The sequence below is a fragment of the Pan paniscus genome, chromosome 23, assembly GCF_029289425.2.
Source record: "Pan paniscus chromosome 23, NHGRI_mPanPan1-v2.0_pri, whole genome shotgun sequence".
Classification (NCBI taxonomy): Eukaryota; Metazoa; Chordata; class Mammalia; order Primates; family Hominidae; genus Pan; species Pan paniscus.
Window position 1 is genome coordinate 55,708,912 of NC_085927.1, and position 17,917 is coordinate 55,726,828.

Consider the following 17,917-nt stretch of genomic DNA (forward strand, 5'->3'; position numbering starts at 1 on the left):
ACCCCAGCCCAGCAAGCCGAGGTGCTGGCCATGCTTCAAATATCACACACTCACACACGTACTCACATGCTCACACATGCACACACGTACTCACACGCTCACACATGCACACACACACTTTCCCTCCCACAGCCACCATATGGTGGGAGGCGAAGTTTCCATCTCCTGTGCTGATCAGAGTTCACTAAGAGTAGGGACCATGTTTTGATCACCATGGGATCCTTGGCCCCAGCCAGACCCAGGGCCTGTTGTAGGACCCCGGGAAATGTTTGCTGAGAACCGGGAGTATCTGCAGCCTGCAATGGTGCAGACAGCGGCTGCTTCTCTGTGACACCGCGGCCAGGCCCCCAAAGGTTCTGGGTCATGCAAAGGGCAAGTTACCATTTTTTGAGCAACTGCTATGGGCCAAGGGCAGTGCTGATTTGTACAAATCACCTCATTTCCTATTGTTCATAATGGTTTTGTGAGCATTTTCACCCCCACTGGAGAGTCAGGGAGATGGAGGCTCAGAGAGGAGGCCAGGAGCAGAGACTGTGGGAGCAGAGACACCTGACCACAGGGTCCCCAAGGTGCCGGAGCCCAGGCAGGCTACACACATACACACACATTCACACACACATTCACATTCTCACGCACACATAGGCACTCACACACAGGCACTCACACACATTCTCACACATATTCACACACACATTCACACACATTCACACACACATTCACATACATGCACTCACACACATTCACACTCACATACATCACACATGCACATTCACTCATGCACGCACTCACACATGCACGTTCACACAGTCACACACATTCACACACATTCACACTTTCTCACGCATATTCATACTCACATTCACACTTTCTCACACAGTCACACTCACACGTACTCACATTCACACACATGCACTCTCATACACACTCATACACACGCACACACACATTCACGCATGTACTCACACATTCACACATGTACTCATACATTCACGCATGTACTCACATGCACACACGCTCCTGGCTCTCCAGGTGCCCTCCAGGTGGCCTGCAGACTTTGGCCAGGCCTTCAGTCACATCCTGGTGGAAGACTGTGGCCGAAGCCTGGTAGCCAGGCCAGGCGGGTGCCTGGACTGCCTCCCTGGGCACCACCTGATGGGGGCTGGACCCGCCCAGTTGCTTCCTCGTCAGAACCTGCCTTTCCTGCTGGGGTGAAGCCAAGGCTGTCCTCCCTGCCCCCACGGCTGCCACATGCTCCTGGCCATGAGCAGAGCTGACGGGCCCCAGATGGGAGTTGGGGCAGGCTTCGGAGGATGGCAGGGCCCAGTGATACTGGGGGCTCTACCTTCTGGCTGGGCGCACCCCACTTTGGCTGAGGGAAGATGACCCAGTCCTGGCCAAGGCCCGGGCACTTCCCCACAGGCCCTGCACCCGGGTCCCATGTGGGACGGGGCCGGGAGTCCCCGTGGGGACAGGGTGAGCTTCCCTCAGGATGGCACGAGGTCTCAGGATGAGTTGTGGTGTCAGTCCCAGCTGAAGGGGGGCCCACCTTGGTCCTAGCTCTGGCTCTAGTGAGTCCCTTTGTGCCTCAGTTTCCCTAGATGTAAGTGACGGCACCCACAGGGGCACTTTTGCGGACTTGGCGATGTAATCATGGCACGTGAGAGGCTGGCAGACGGCGGGGCTACCCACTTGCTCTTCTGGTCTCCAGAACATGCTCCTTCCAGGCACAGTCCCCTTGCTCAGCCCTAGACCTGACCCTTCTTCCAGCTTACCCGGGCACCCCAGTTCCCAGAGCAGGCCTTCTTCCTGATTACTGTGCACATCCCAACACACCTCCCCTGCCCCTCACACACATGCCCCGCACCCTGTGCCAGCTCACCCGGGCACCCCAGCTCCCCACTCTCTCTCCTCTTGAATAGACACCAGCTCTTAGAATGGCTGCAGCGGCCCTCACAGGCCCACCAAGCACTTCCATTCTGGCTCTCCCTGGACAGCTTGGGAAGAGTTTTCTAAACGCAGAAATGAGCCCACGCCACCTGCCCTCGGCTCTCACCAAGCCCCCTGGGCACTCTCACAGCAGGGCCGCCACCCACCCAATGCCCACTCAAATGTGCCCTCCAAGACCTCCCTCCTTCCCTCTCCCTGCCTGGCCCCTCAAAACCCCACACCTGCTGTTGGCCCGAGGCTCCCCGCAGTCCCTCCTTGCCCTGGTCCGCCATGGACCCTGGGCACAAGTATGGGGTCGCCTGCTCATTGACAAGCCCAGGGCTCAGTCTCTGATCCTCAAAAAACCCTCAGGCAGGTGAGGCTTGGGGCAGCCAGAGGCCTCCTGCTATGGTCCCGCTCCAGGTGTCCGAGCCGGGACGGGCTCCAGGGTCCTTGCTGCCCGCTGCGGGCTCCTCTTCTGGGCCCCCCTCCACCCACCCTTCCCTGCATCTCAGGTCTCACTGTGACCCCTGGCAGAGGGGCACACTGCCGTCTGGAGCTGAAGGTGGCCTGGCAGGGGCCTGGCTTGGCTTCTGGCCTGTGGTCACTCCTTGGCCACCTATGCCAGGGGCAGCACTGAGTCCCCAGGACAGGCTGTCCCTGAACAGAGCGGTGAGGATGAGGGGCTCCCAGCCGCGGCCCCAAAGACTACCTGCCACCCCACCTCGCCATTCTGCTGTCCCCTCTGCCCCTGAAGCCCATGGACTCTTTCTGAGACATCGGCTTTAGCGTTGCTGGCTGGGCTCCTCTGGGGGTCGCTGGCCATCAGGCTAAAGGGGTCTTGCCCACCCAGGCATGGAGAGGCCAGCCAGGGGTCTGAGGTCCATCCGAGTAGCCAGGCGCCATCTGGGAGATGACCTCCAGCCTTGGGGCCAGGCTGGGTGGGTGCTGATGGCAGCAGGGACCTGAGTGTCTCTTGCTGTCCCTCTCAGGCCTCCTCTGGGGGTTGGGGGGCCTTTCAAGGATGGAGAGGACCGTCAGCGAGTCGTCCCGCCCCATTTTGTTCCCATCCTGATGGGAAGCTCCGGTGGGGCCCCTCGCCCTCCCGGGCGGGGCCGTGACTAAAGCCCGATCCCCCTTCCGCCCCAGTCACCCGGGCTGGCTTTGTGCGCCGGGCCTTTCTTTCTCTGCCGGACCATGGAAAAGGCGGCGTCAGCGCCGGCTTTGTCTGGCCCCTCCGCGCCGCTGTTCTCAGGGCTGGACAAAGCCGCCCGCTTCACAGCCGCCCGGGCGGATGCAGCCATTCACTGTTTGGATAATTCGACCACAAAAAGCGTGTGGCCCTTTCGCCTCCATCAGCGGGACTCGGCACCCCGCCCCCACGGCCTTTCCGGGCTCTCGGGAGGGAAAATTCCCACAGGTCCCAGAGGCAGGCAAGGGCCCTGGAAAAACAGCGGCTTCGGCCTCCAGCGGCCCCTGCCCAAATCCCGGTACCGGCTCTGCGGCCTCCAGCGGCCCCTGCCCAAATCCCGGTACCGGCTCTGCGGCCTCCAGCGGCCCCTGCCCAAATCCCGGTACCGGCTCTGCGGCCTCCAGCGGCCCCTGCCCAAATCCCGGTACCGGCTCTGCGGCCTCCAGCGGCCCCTGCCCAAATCCCGGTACCGGCTCTGCGGCCTCCAGCGGCCCCTGCCCAAATCCCGGTACCGGCTCTGCGGCCTCCAGCGGCCCCTGCCCAAATCCCGGTACCGGCTCTGCGGCCTCCAGCGGCCCCTGCCCAAATCCCGGTACCGGCTCTGCGGCCCGGGTGAGGGACCGATTCTCCATCGGAAAACAGGACAAGAGGCCCCCACCCCAGAGGCAGGGTCCTGGGGCCCTGATGAGCTCTGCCCTTCCCCTCTCCCCTGGGAACCAGCGCGAGGCTCTGGGCAAGTCACTCCCTCCCTCTGGCCTCAACTTAGGTTTTAGAGCTGCAAAAACTGGGGATAAATCATGTTTGCGTCCCAGGGGGTCACGAGGCCTGGGTGGGACCGCCAGTCCCAGAGCTTGGCACATGGTAAGAACTGGAAAGCCGCCAGCCCTTCCTCCCACGCCCACGGGGGTGCGCTGTGCCCCACGGGCTGCACAGGGTGCGGGGCGTGTGTGAGGGGCGTGTGTGTGAGAGGGTGTGTGTGAGGGGGCGTGTGTGTGAGGGGGTGTGTGAGGGGCGTGTGTGTGAGGGGGCGTGTGTGTGAGAGGGTGTGTGTGTGAGGGGCGTGTGTGTGATGGGGCGTGTGTGTGAGGGGCGTGTGTGTGAGAGGGTGTGTGTGAGGGGGCGTGTGTGTGAGAGGGTGTGTGTGAGGGGCGTGTGTGTGAGGGGCGTGTGTGTGATGGGGCGTGTGTGTGAGGGGCGTGTGTGTGAGGGGGTGTGTGTGAGGGGCGTGTGTGTGATGGGGCGTGTGTGTGAGAGGGTGTGTGTGAGGGGGCGTGTGTGAGGGTGTGTGAGGGGCGTGAGGGTGTGTGTGAGGGGCGTGTGTGAGGGGGCGTGTGTGAGGGGCGTGTGTGTGATGGGGCGTGTGTGTGAGAGGGTGTGTGTGAGGGGGCGTGTGTGAGGGTGTGTGTGTGAGGGGCGTGAGGGTGTGTGTGAGGGGGCGTGTGTGTGGGGGGTGTGTGTGTAGGGGGTGTGTGAGGGGCGTGTGTGTGAGGGGCGTGTGTGAGAGGGTGTGTGTGTGAGGGGCGTGTGTGTGGGTGGTGTGTGAGGGGCGTGTGTGAGGGGCGTGTGTGTGAGGGGTGTGTGTGTGTGAGGGGCGTGTGTGTGATGGGGCGTGTGTGAGAGGGCGTGTGTGAGGGGGCGTGTGTGTGAGGGGCGTGTGTGAGAGGGTGTGTGTGTGAGGGGCGTGTGTGTGGGTGGTGTGTGAGGGGCGTGTGTGAGGGGCGTGTGTGTGAGGGGTGTGTGTGTGTGAGGGGCGTGTGTGTGATGGGGCGTGTGTGAGAGGGCGTGTGTGAGGGGGCGTGTGTGTGAGGGGCGTGTGTGAGAGGGTGTGTGTGTGAGGGGCGTGTGTGTGGGGGGTGTGTGAGGGGCGTGTGTGAGGGGCGTGTGTGTGAGGGGTGTGTGTGTGTGAGGGGCGTGTGTGATGGGGCGTGTGTGAGAGGGCGTGTGTGAGGGGGCGTGTGTGTGAGGGGCGTGTGTGAGAGGGTGTGTGTGTGAGGGGGCGTGTGTGTGAGGGGTGTGTGTGTGTGAGGGGCATGTGTGTGAGGGGGTGTGTGTGAGGGGCGTGTGTGTGAGGGGGCGTGTGTGAGGGGCGTGTGTGTGATGGGGCGTGTGTGAGGGGTGTGTGTGAGGGGGCGTGGGTGAGGGGGCGTGTGTGAGGGGCGTGTGTGTGATGGGGCGTGTGTGTGAGGGGTGTGTGTGTGTGAGGGGCATGTGTGTGAGGGGGTGTGTGTGAGGGGCGTGTGTGTGAGGGGGCGTGTGTGAGGGGCGTGTGTGTGAGGGGGCGTGTGTGAGGGGCGTGTGTGTGATGGGGCGTGTGTGTGAGGGGGTGTGTGTGAGGGGCGTGTGTGTGAGGGGGCGTGTGTGAGGGGCGTGTGTGTGAGGGGGCGTGTGTGAGGGGCGTGTGTGTGAGGGGGCGTGTGTGAGAGGGCGTGTGTGTGAGGGGGCGTGTGTGAGGGGCGTGTGTGTGATGGGGCGTGTGTGAGAGGGCGTGTGTGTGAGGGGGCGTGTGTGAGGGGTGTGTGTGAGGGGGCGTGGGTGAGGGGGCGTGTGTGTGAGGGGGCGTGTGTGAGGGGCGTGTGTGTGATGGGGCGTGTGTGAGGGGTGTGTGTGAGGGGGCGTGGGTGAGGGGGCGTGTGTGAGGGGCGTGTGTGTGATGGGGCGTGTGTGTGAGGGGTGTGTGTGTGTGAGGGGCATGTGTGTGAGGGGGTGTGTGTGAGGGGCGTGTGTGTGAGGGGGCGTGTGTGAGGGGCGTGTGTGTGAGGGGGCGTGTGTGAGGGGCGTGTGTGTGAGGGGGCGTGTGTGAGGGGTGTGTGTGAGGGGGCGTGGGTGAGGGGGCGTGTGTGAGGGGCGTGTGTGTGAGGGCGTGTGTGTGAGGGTGTGTGTGTGAGGGGCGTGTGTGAGGGGGCGTGTGTGAGGGGCGTGTGTGTGAGGGTGTGTGTGAGGGGCGTGTGTGTGAGGGGGCGTGTGTGAGGGGTGTGTGTGTGAGAGGGTGTGTGTGAGGGGCGTGTGTGTGAGGGGGCGTGTGTGAGGGGTGTGTGTGAGGGGGCGTGTGTGAGGGGCGTGTTGTGAGAGGGTGGGTGTGAGGGGCGTGTGTGAGGGTGTGTGAGGGGCGTGTGTGTGAGGGTGTGTGTGAGGGGCGTGTGTGAGAGGGTGTGTGTGTGAGGGGGCATGTGTGTGAGGGGCGTGTGTGAGAGGGTGTGAGGCGTGTGTGTGAGGGGTGTGTGTGTGAGGGGCGTGTGTGTGAGGGGTGTGTGTGTGTGAGGGTGTGTGTGTGAGGGGCGTGTGTGTGAGGGGCGTGTGTGTGAGGGGGCGTGTGTGTGGGGGGTGTGTGTGTAGGGGGTGTGTGAGGGGCGTGTGTGAGGGGCGTGTGTGTGAGAGGGTGTGAGGGGCGTGTGTGTGATGGGGCGTGTGTGTGAGAGGGTGTGTGTGAGGGGCGTGTGTGTGAGGGTGTGTGTGTGTGAGGGGCATGTGTGTGAGGGGGTGTGTGTGAGGGGCGTGTGTGTGAGGGGGCGTGTGTGAGGGGCGTGTGTGTGAGGGGGCGTGTGTGAGGGGCGTGTGTGTGAGGGGGCGTGTGTGAGGGGGCGTGTGTGTGAGGGGCGTGTGTGAGAGGGTGTGTGTGTGAGGGGGCGTGTGTGTGAGGGGTGTGTGTGTGTGAGGGGCATGTGTGTGAGGGGGTGTGTGTGAGGGGCGTGTGTGTGAGGGGGCGTGTGTGAGGGGCGTGTGTGTGAGGGGGCGTGTGTGAGGGGCGTGTGTGTGAGGGGGCGTGTGTGAGGGGTGTGTGTGAGGGGGCGTGGGTGAGGGGGCGTGTGTGAGGGGCGTGTGTGTGAGGGCGTGTGTGTGAGGGTGTGTGTGTGAGGGGCGTGTGTGAGGGGGCGTGTGTGAGGGGCGTGTGTGTGAGGGTGTGTGTGAGGGGCGTGTGTGTGAGGGGGCGTGTGTGAGGGGTGTGTGTGTGAGAGGGTGTGTGTGAGGGGCGTGTGTGTGAGGGGGCGTGTGTGAGGGGTGTGTGTGAGGGGGCGTGTGTGAGGGGCGTGTTGTGAGAGGGTGGGTGTGAGGGGCGTGTGTGAGGGTGTGTGAGGGGCGTGTGTGTGAGGGTGTGTGTGAGGGGCGTGTGTGAGAGGGTGTGTGTGTGAGGGGGCATGTGTGTGAGGGGCGTGTGTGAGAGGGTGTGAGGCGTGTGTGTGAGGGGTGTGTGTGTGAGGGGCGTGTGTGTGAGGGGTGTGTGTGTGTGAGGGTGTGTGTGTGAGGGGCGTGTGTGTGAGGGGCGTGTGTGTGAGGGGGCGTGTGTGTGGGGGGTGTGTGTGTAGGGGGTGTGTGAGGGGCGTGTGTGAGGGGCGTGTGTGTGAGAGGGTGTGAGGGGCGTGTGTGTGATGGGGCGTGTGTGTGAGAGGGTGTGTGTGAGGGGCGTGTGTGTGAGGGGCGTGTGTGTGATGGGGCGTGTGTGTGAGGGGCGTGTGTGTGAGGGGGTGTGTGTGAGGGGCGTGTGTGTGATGGGGCGTGTGTGTGAGAGGGTGTGTGTGAGGGGGCGTGTGTGAGGGTGTGTGTGTGAGGGGCGTGAGGGTGTGTGTGAGGGGCGTGTGTGTGAGGGGGCGTGTGTGAGGGGCGTGTGTGTGATGGGGCGTGTGTGTGAGAGGGTGTGTGTGAGGGGCGTGAGGGTGTGTGTGAGGGGGCGTGTGTGTGGGGGGTGTGTGTGTAGGGGGTGTGTGAGGGGCGTGTGTGAGGGGCGTGTGTGTGAGAGGGTGTGAGGGGCGTGTGTGTGAGGGGTGTGTGTGTGAGGGGCGTGTGTGTGAGAGGGTGTGAGGGGCGTGTGTGTGAGGGGTGTGTGTGTGAGGGGCGTGTGTGTGGGGGGTGTGTGAGGGGCGTGTGTGAGGGGCGTGTGTGTGAGGGGTGTGTGTGTGTGAGGGGCGTGTGTGTGATGGGGCGTGTGTGAGAGGGCGTGTGTGAGGGGGCGTGTGTGTGAGGGGCGTGTGTGAGAGGGTGTGTGTGTGAGGGGCGTGTGTGTGGGTGGTGTGTGAGGGGCGTGTGTGAGGGGCGTGTGTGTGAGGGGCGTGTGTGAGAGGGTGTGTGTGTGAGGGGCGTGTGTGTGGGTGGTGTGTGAGGGGCGTGTGTGAGGGGCGTGTGTGTGAGGGGTGTGTGTGTGTGAGGGGCGTGTGTGTGATGGGGCGTGTGTGAGAGGGCGTGTGTGAGGGGGCGTGTGTGTGAGGGGCGTGTGTGAGAGGGTGTGTGTGTGAGGGGCGTGTGTGTGGGGGGTGTGTGAGGGGCGTGTGTGAGGGGCGTGTGTGTGAGGGGTGTGTGTGTGTGAGGGGCGTGTGTGATGGGGCGTGTGTGAGAGGGCGTGTGTGAGGGGGCGTGTGTGTGAGGGGCGTGTGTGAGAGGGTGTGTGTGTGAGGGGGCGTGTGTGTGAGGGGTGTGTGTGTGTGAGGGGCATGTGTGTGAGGGGGTGTGTGTGAGGGGCGTGTGTGTGAGGGGGCGTGTGTGAGGGGCGTGTGTGTGATGGGGCGTGTGTGAGAGGGCGTGTGTGTGAGGGGGCGTGTGTGAGGGGTGTGTGTGAGGGGGCGTGGGTGAGGGGGCGTGTGTGAGGGGCGTGTGTGTGAGGGCGTGTGTGTGAGGGTGTGTGTGTGAGGGGCGTGTGTGAGGGGGCGTGTGTGAGGGGCGTGTGTGTGAGGGTGTGTGTGAGGGGCGTGTGTGTGAGGGGGCGTGTGTGAGGGGTGTGTGTGTGAGAGGGTGTGTGTGAGGGGCGTGTGTGTGAGGGGGCGTGTGTGAGGGGTGTGTGTGAGGGGGCGTGTGTGAGGGGCGTGTTGTGAGAGGGTGGGTGTGAGGGGCGTGTGTGAGGGTGTGTGAGGGGCGTGTGTGTGAGGGTGTGTGTGAGGGGCGTGTGTGAGAGGGTGTGTGTGTGAGGGGGCATGTGTGTGAGGGGCGTGTGTGAGAGGGTGTGAGGCGTGTGTGTGAGGGGTGTGTGTGTGAGGGGCGTGTGTGTGAGGGGTGTGTGTGTGTGAGGGTGTGTGTGTGAGGGGCGTGTGTGTGAGGGGCGTGTGTGTGAGGGGGCGTGTGTGAGGGGTGTGTGTGAGGGGGCGTGTGTGAGGGGGCGTGTGTGGGGGTGTGTGAGGGGCGTGTGTGAGTGTGTGTGAGGGGCGTGTGTGAGAGGGTGTGAGGGGGCGTGTGTGAGAGGGTGTGTGTGAGGGGGCGTGTGTGAGGGTGTGTGTGTGAGGGGCGTGAGGGTGTGTGTGAGGGGGCGTGTGTGGGGCGTGTGTGTGAGAGGGTGGGTGTGGGGCGTGTGTGAGAGGGTGTGTGTGTGAGGGGGCGTGTGTGTGAGGGGCGTGTGTGAGAGGGTGTGAGGCATGTGTGTGAGGGGTGCGTGTGAGGGGTGTGTGTGTGAGGGGCGTGTGTGTGTGAGGGGGTGTGAGGGGCGTGTGTGTGAGGGTGTGTGTGTGAGGGGCGTGTGTGTGAGGGGCGTGTGTGAGGGGGCGTGTGTGAGGGGCGTGTGTGTGAGAGGGTGGGTGTGAGGGGCGTGTGTGAGGGTGTGTGTGAGGTGTGTGTGTGTGAGGGGCGTGTGTGAGGGTGTGTGTGTGAGGGGGCGTGTGTGGGGCGTGTGTGAGGGTGTGAGGCGTGTGTGTGAGGGGCGTGTGTGTGAGAGGGTGGGTGTGAGGGGCGTGTGTGTGTGTGAGGGGCGTGTGTGTGAGGGTGTGTGTGAGGGGCGTGTGTGAGAGGGTGTGTGTGGGGGGCGTGTGTGAGGGTGTGTGTGTGAGGGGGCGTGTGTGTGAGGGGCGTGTGTGAGAGGGTGTGAGGCGTGTGTGTGAGGGGTGTGTGTGTGAGGGGCGTGTGTGTGAGGGGTGTGTGTGTGTGAGGTGTGTGTGAGGGGCGTGTGTGTGAGGGGCGTGTGTGTGAGGTGGCGTGTGTGAGGGGTGTGTGTGAGGGGGCGTGTGTGAGGGGGCGTGTGTGAGGGGGTGTGTGAGGGGCGTGTGTGAGTGTGTGTGAGGGGCGTGTGTGAGAGGGTGTGAGGGGGCGTGTGTGAGAGGGTGTGTGTGAGGGGGCGTGTGTGAGGGTGTGTGTGAGGGGCGTGAGGGTGTGTGTGAGGGGGCGTGTGAGGGGCGTGTGTGTGAGAGGGTGGGTGTGAGGCGTGTGTGAGAGGGTGTGTGTGTGGGGCGTGTGTGTGAGGGGCGTCTGTGTGAGGGTGTGTGAGGGGCGTGTGTGAGAGGGTGTGTGTGTGAGGGGGCGTGTGTGTGAGGGGCGTGTGTGAGAGGGTGTGAGGCGTGTGTGTGAGGGGTTTGTGTGAGGGGTGTGTGTGAGAGGGGCGTGTGTGTGTGAGGGGGTGTGAGGGGCGTGTGTGTGAGGGGCGTGTGTGTGAGGGTGTGTGTGTGAGGGGCGTGTGTGTGAGGGGCGTGTGTGAGGGGGCGTGTGTGAGGGGCGTGTGTGTGAGAGGGTGGGTGTGAGGGGCGTGTGTGAGGGTGTGTGTGAGGGGTGTGTGTGTGTGAGGGGCGTGTGTGAGGGTGTGTGTGTGAGGGGGCGTGTGTGGGGCGTGTGTGAGGGTGTGAGGCGTGTGTGTGAGGGGTGTGTGTGTGTGAGGAGCGTGTGTGTGAGGGGTGTGTGTGAGGGTGAGTGTGGGGCGTGTGTGTGAGGGGCGTGTGTGAGAGGGTGTGTGTGTGAGGGGGCGTGTGTGTGAGGGGCGTGTGTGAGAGGGTGTGTGAGGGGCATGTGTGTGAGGGGTGTGTGTGTGAGGGGCGTGTGTGTGTGAGGGGGTGTGAGGGGCGTGTGTGTGAGGTGTGTGAGGGGTGTGTGTGAGGGTGTGTGTGAGGGGCGTGTGTGTGGGGGGCGTGTGTGAGAGGGTGTGTGAGGGGCGTGTGTGAGGGGTGTGTGTGAGGGGCGTGTGTGTGAGGGTGTGTGTGAGGGGCGTGTGTGTTAGGGGTGTGTGTGAGGGGCGTGTGTGTGAGGGGCATGTGTGTGAGGGGTGTGTGTGAGGGGGCGTGTGTGTGAGGGCGTGTGTGTGAGGGTGTGTGTGTGAGGGGCGTGTGTGTGAGGGGGCGTGTGTGTGAGGGGGTGTGTGTGAGGGGGCGTGTGTGTGAGGGGCGTGTGTGTGAGGGGCGTGTGTGTGAGGGGGCGTGTGTGTGAGGGGCGTGTGTGTGAGGGGCGAGTGTGTGAGGGGAGTGTGTGAGGGGGCCTGTGTGTGAGAGTGTGTGTGTGAGAGGGGCATGTGTGTGAGGGGGCGTGTGTGTGAGGGGTGTGTGAGGGGCGTGTGTGTGAGGGGGCGTGTGTGTGAGGGGGCGTGTGTGTGAGGGGGCATGTGTGTGAGGGTGTGTGTGTGAGGGTGTGTGTGTGAGGGGCGTGTGTGTGAGGGTGTGTGTGAGGGGGCGTGTGTGTGAGGGTGTGTGTGTGAGGGGGCGTGTGTGTGAGGGGCGTGTGTGTGTGAGGGTGTGTGTGTGAGGGGGTGTGTGTGAGGGGCGTGTGTGTGAGGGGCGAGTGTGTGAAGGGAGTGTGTGTGAGGGGGCGTGTGTGTGAGTGTGTGAGAGGGTGTGTGTGGGGGGGGCGTGTGTGTGAGGCGTGTGTGTGGGGGGCGTGTGTGTGAGGGTGTGTGTGAGGGGGCGTGTGTGTGAGAGGGTGTGTGAGGGTGTGTGTGTGAGGGGGTGTGTGAGGGATGTGTGAGGGGGTGTGTGGGGCGTGTGTGTGAGGGGGTGTGTGAGGGGCGTGTGTGTGTGGGTGTGTGTGAGGGGTGTGTGTGAGGGGAGTGTGTGAGGGGGCGTGTGTGTGTGTGTGAGAGGGTGTGTGTGTGAGGGTGTGTGTGGGGGGGGCGTGTGTGTGAGGGTGTGTGAGGGGTGTGTGTGTGAGGGTGTGTGTGTGAGGGGCGTGTGTGAGAGGGTGTGTGAGGGGTGTGTGTGTGGGTGTGTGAGGGGCGTGTGTGTGAGTGTGTGAGAAGGTGTGTGTGTGTGAGGGTGTGTGTGGGGGGCGTGTGTGTGAGAGGGTGTGTGTGTGAGGGGCGTGTGTGTGAGGGGGTGTGTGAGGGGCGTGTGTGTGAGGGTGTGTGTGAGGGGCGTGTGTGTGAGGGGAGTGTGTGAGGGGCGTGTGTGTGAGAGTGTGTGTGTGAGAGGGTGTGTGTGTGTGAGGGTGTGTGTGGGGGGGGCGTGTGTGTGAGGGGCGTGTGTGTGAGGGGCGTGTGTGTGAGGGGGCGTGTGTGTGTGAGGGTGTGTGAGGGGCGTGTGTGTGAGGGGTGTGTGTGAGAGGGTGTGTGTGTGTGAGGGTGTGTGTGGGGGGGCGTGTGTGTGAGGGGCGTGTGTGTGAGGGGCGTGTGTGTGAGGGGGCGTGTGTGTGTGAGGGTGTGTGAGGGGCGTGTGTGTGAGGGTGTGTGTGAGAGGGTGTGTGTGTGAGGGTGTGTGTGTGAGGGGCGTGTGTGTGAGGGGGTGTGTGAGGGGGCGTGTGTGAGGGGCGTGTGTGTGAGGGGCGTGTGTGTGAGGGGCGTGTGTGTGAGGGGGCGTGTGTGTGAGGGGCGTGTGTGAGGGGCGTGTGTGTGAGGGGGCGTCTGTGTGAGGGGCGTGTGTGTGTGAGGGCGTGTGTGTGTGAGGGGGGGTGTGTGAGGGGCGTGTGTGTGAGGGGCGTGTGTGTGAGGGGCGTGTGTGTGAGGGGCGTCTGTGTGAGGGGCGTGTGTGTGTGAGGGCGTGTGTGTGTGAGGGGGGGTGTGTGAGGGGCGTGTGTGTGAGGGGCAGGCAGGTGCGTTGGGATGTGTGCAGTAATCAGGCTGCCACACAGAAAGGGAGGCACCGCTGGACCCCACGAGCAAGGGCCCTCCATGTCCTGTCAGACCTAAAACCAACTTTGGGCCCAAGACCAGCCTCGTTTCTCCGGGGGATGTTGTCTGAGGAACCGTCCTCCCCCCTGCTCTGACGCCTTCCCAGCTTCCCGCACGGCCCTCGCCTCCTTCCTCCCAGGAGCTCAGGCCGCAGCCCTGGGCTCTCCCATACCCACCATTCTCCCAGCCCTCCGTCTGTCCTTCAGGAACCCCGCTGGCCCCACCTCCACGGTGTGTTCAGAACCAGACGTCTCCATCGCGGGTCCCAGCACCGCCCTCCCTCTCCTGGTAGCTGCAGCAGCACCTGCCCCACGTCCCCCCGGCCCCCCAACAGCCTCTGCTAGGGGCAGTGCTCACCCCGCGTCCTCGCGCCCTCACACCTGGCTGCATCCACCCCAGCCACAGATGTTTTCTGGGCCTCGGTCCCCCTCATCCTCTGCTGCTCCTCCCATGCCCCCCACACCCTGGGGCCCACTCCCTCCCCGCCCTCAGGTCTTGGCTGTGGGGACACTTCTCGGTGAGGCCCCGCTTCCACCCCATCCCTCAGGGCCCTGCCCTGCGCCAGCCCAGGGGCCCCGCAGGATGTTCATCACAGCCCAGCGCTTCCCTTCCTCTTCCGCTTTCTGTGTCTGCGCTGGAGCGGCCGGCCAGGGAGGTAGGCTTTGGTCTGTCTTGTTCACTGCGGTGGCCCAGTGCCCACACGCACCTGGGCCCCACGGGAAGTAGCTAAGTACTGTTGGGAGTGAGTGTGGACACCTAGCACCCCACCCCCGGGATCGGCCACACCTGCGTGCACAGTGCCCCTTCCCCACCCAGCAGCCTATCCCTGCCTGATCTGTCTCCCTCTGCCTCTCTTCCCCTCCAAGCTATGAGCCCCTGTGGCCCCCATACCAGGCCAGACACCCCAAGGGCCACCTTCAAATGTGGTCTGTGTGTGTGGAATGAACAAATGAGCAGGTTGAGCCCGTGCCCTGGGGGATCAGTGCCTGTAGCAACCAGAACCAGCAGAGTCCCAGCCCCACCCACCTCACCTGGACAGCCCCCCGAGGGGTGCGCCGACCGGGGTGCCTCCAGGCCTGCCCTGACTCTCTTGACTGAAGTGGGCAACAACCCCTCCATCTCCTTGGCCACACCCGGGCCCCGGGCACTCTCAAGCCCCCATCTCTGCACTCCTGGGTGTGGTCACGCTGCTCCCCGGGCCATGCAGACAGCCGTTTGCAGGGACCCTCTCTGGAAGGAGAAGGGCTGGCCCAGAGCCCCAAGACCTGAACACCCCAGACCCTCGCCCACACGCAGCAGCCTCTGGAGAGAGCTCCCGCCCAGCCCGGGGCATCCCTGTTCAGGTGGCCCTCTGGCGTCTTGGTAGCGGCTGCCTGGAGCTGCTTTACTGGGAACACCTAAGCCCTGTGGAACCAATTCTCCCCCCTGCTCCCGGGCTTCCCTGTCTGGGCAGGGCCCTGGGCTGCGGGGGCCGCCTCAGGAGGCCTTGGCAGCTGTGGTCTGGGGCTGTGGTGAGCAGGCTGGGGCCCCACTGGGACCTGGCTGGGACGTGTGAGCAGCCTCTGGCCTGGCAGGTCCCCTCCTGCCTCATGTGCTCAAGGCCCTGGGGAATCAGCTCCTGACAACATGAGAAGGGGCATCCTGCAGGTCAGTCACCCCATTTTACAAGTGGGGAAACTGAGGCGGAGGAGGGGGCGTGCTGGAGGCTGAACAGGAAGGAAGCAGCACTGTGAGGCTGAGAAGCCTGGCAACTGCCCATAGACCAGGCCCCCTCTGCTGGGCCAGGCTACGCCAGCCCCTGGAAGCCCTCTCAGTGCAACTGCTTTTAGTGCACGGATCACTCAGTGATTCCCAAACAGTGTCCCGTGGAACCCCACGAGATAGGACATGCCTGACCACAGAAGGGCTCGGGGGCCAGGGAGGACAGGAGATGCCACGTGAGGCATCAAGCCATGGCATGAAGCCAAACAGTGGCATTTCAGGCTGGTTAAAAGAAGTGGCGTTGGAACCAGATATCCTGGGGAGCCACCTCCGGCCAGGGCCCTGTGGCCCCTTCCCCACATGCAGCACCCGCACACCCTATGCCCCCGGCCTTGCCCACCGGGCAGGCATGGCTAGACATGGGTTCAGTCTCCGTTCCACTCTGGCTCAACCTGGGTGAGGCACCTGCTGACCCAGAGCCTGTTTCCCCACTTGTGTCTCAGGGGACTAAGACCCACCCACCGCCTCAGACTGTGTGTGGCTATGAGCCAGTGAAAAAGCCCACATGTCCTCCTGGGGCCTACCTCTCAGACCCTGGCCTCCTAGGGGCTGGCTGCACCTTGGCAGGTACCTGGGGCCCTGGCCGTAGCGGCCTGTGCTTCCAGAAGCTGGGCAGGGCAGCTTGAGGTGAACCCTGGGATGGAACTTGCAGCCACCCTGGCTAGGGACAGCTGGGACCACCCCTACTCCTGAGACACCACCAGCAAATTGCAAATTCCAACGGCAGCTAGATTTTTCACCCAATCTATGCAATCAAGGTAAAGCTTTTAGAAGTTGATTTTGTCTAGAGTGACTCATTAGACATGATCGTGAATGCTCTTGCAAATTCAGTTTAAAAGTTCAGCACGAAGGCAAAATTGTTTGTTTTTGCAGTGATGATAGACACAGAAATTCTGTGGTAAAAGCAATGTTCTCATTAAAGTCAGACACCAAATGCGGTAGAGACGAGCTTGGTGGTGACGCTCACAGAATTCATAACTGCGGCTGTGACCAAGTGGCAAAGCAGAGGCTGTGGTTATTCACCTTTGCCACTGTCTTCCGGTGTGCCCAGTGACAGGAGCTGCACGGCAACGCATCCGAGACGATGCGGTGTCACCTTCACAGAACTGCTCTGGCACAGAGACTCCAGCCTTGCCGGCCTCTCGCCTCCCAAGCACAGAAGCCTCCAGAACGCTGCTTCGAGGACAAGCCCAGGAGACCTGCCATGCTCATGCGTGTCTTTGGAAACAGGTTCTCTGAATTTTGCTTGTGGTTTGTTAAAAAAAAAAAATCAGAAGTGTAATCAAAGACTTCAACAAATGAAGCACCAAAACACTTCAGCTTTGAAATGTAGAATTGCAATGACTGGAAACACGGCTTGCAAAGCAAAAGACATTAAAATTCAGTCATCCCTACAGAAGCCGGACAGGAATTGATCACATTGACTAATGAAGGCTCAGAAAGTGACAAGATTTCATTTGGAAATCGTACCTGTGTCCTTGGGAACATCCTGAACCTTGGGAAGCATCAGCTCATGGAGTTCCTGCTATTAACTGGATAAATTTATATTCTAGATTGAAATGGAATGGAATTAAGTAGGCCCATGGTTTTGCAGCACATACATTTGAAGAATCATTAAAAATCATCATAGAAACAATTTATTTGACGAGATTTGTCTTGTACAAATATTTGTTGAATATTTGTACTCCGAATGGAGGCCAAAAGACAGCACCTGTGGGAAACTTTAGGCTGAAATATTTACACATTTCAACGCAAAATATCAGAACTGAGAACCTGCCGTGTGCTCACAAGGTACCCCAACCCTGCAGAGAGAGGCAATTTTCTTGATCCAAATGTCATCATCTACCCAGAAGTGTCCATGGACAGCACAGATTCACATTCTGGGGCCGTTAAAATGTGAATGTGAGCTATCAATGGACACTTCTGGGTAGATCATGACCTTTGCATTAATTAAGATTGATCCAGGCCCGGCGCAGTGGCTCATGCCTGTAATCCCAACACTTTGGGAGGCCGAGGTGGGCATATCACTAGAGGTCAGGAGTTCGAGTCCAGCCTGGCCAATTTGGTAAAACTGTCTCTACTAAAAATACAAAAATTAGCTGGGCACGGTGGCGGGTGCCTTTAATCCCAGCTGCTTGGGAGGCTGAGGCATGAGAATCGCTTGAACCCAGGAGGAAGAGGTTGCAGTGAGCCGAGATTGCGCCACTGCACTCTAGCCTGGGTGACAGAGTGAGACTCCATCTCAAAACAAACAAACAAACAACTCAAAAAATTAGCTGGGTGTGGTTGCGGGTGCCTGTAATCCCAGCTACTCGGGAGGCTGAGGCAGAAGAATCACTTGAACCCGGGAGGTGGAGGTTGCAGTGAGCCGAGATTGCACCACTGCACTCCAGCCTGGGCAACAGAGCAAGACTCCCTCTCAAAAAAAAAAAAAAAGAAAGAAAGATTAATTCAAACTTTGAAGATTGTAGGAAAATTGATGGAAACAAACTTTAAAAATAATAAGGCCATATTTTAAAAATACGCTGTACCGCGAAATACATAGAGACAGATGGGCTCAAAAATGCGAGTATGACCAAGACTCAATATTCCACGTGTTATTTTTCAAACGTCAGATAGTCAATATATTGGCACTCACCGTGTGCATGCCAGGCTCTTGGAGGGGACTCGGCCTAGCCCCTGCAGAGGCCACAGCGTAAAGTGGTCAACACCTCGGGGTGGCAAGGGCCCTCGACAGACTCCAACCTGCCTTCCTCGATAGCTCCTTCCTGCCCCCTTTTGACTTAAACTTCTGCTCCATCATCACCTCCTCCAGAAGCCTTCCCAGGACCCAGACAGTTTTCCATGGCCCCCGACCTCCCTCATCAGGGCCTTGCCCAGCGAGGAGGCAGTGAAGGCTTCTGGACGAGGGGGCCTGGAGCTTTTTCTTGGAGGTAAGCAGGAGTCTGCCTGGCAGAGAAGGCAGGCGAGGACCCAGGTGGGGTCTGAGTTCAGGCAGGGAAGCTGGAGGGTGGAGGACATGGTTGGGGAGAGGGCTGTGGTCTCAGCAGCACTGAGGTTGGTGGCCCCTGTCCTTGCAGCAGGCCTGGGAAGGACAGGCCTCTGAAGGCCACAGGGAGAAGCCACCCAGTACCAGAGCCAGGCTCTGACCCCAGCCATCCTGCCGGCCGCGGTGCTGCCTCCGTGCATCTTCCCCAGGATGCTGAGCTCTGTCCCCAGAGCCCAGGGGAGGCTTCCATGCTGCAGATCTGGCAATGGGAGTGCTGGGA

General features: G+C 61.8%; 1 protein-coding gene across 1 annotated transcript in view; it reads left to right on the top strand.

The window, feature by feature from the left end:
• Window positions 1-16,284, top strand: part of LOC129395071 (uncharacterized) — a 33,321-nt gene extending 17,037 nt beyond the window's left edge. Inside the window, exons 4-5 of the mRNA XM_063603208.1 lie at window positions 15,700-15,878; window positions 16,046-16,284. Of these exons, the coding sequence (XP_063459278.1) occupies window positions 15,700-15,878; window positions 16,046-16,188 (322 nt within the window). The 3' untranslated portion in view covers window positions 16,189-16,284. The remainder of the gene's footprint in view (window positions 1-15,699; window positions 15,879-16,045) is intronic.
• The last annotated feature ends 1,633 nt before the right edge of the window (window positions 16,285-17,917 follow it).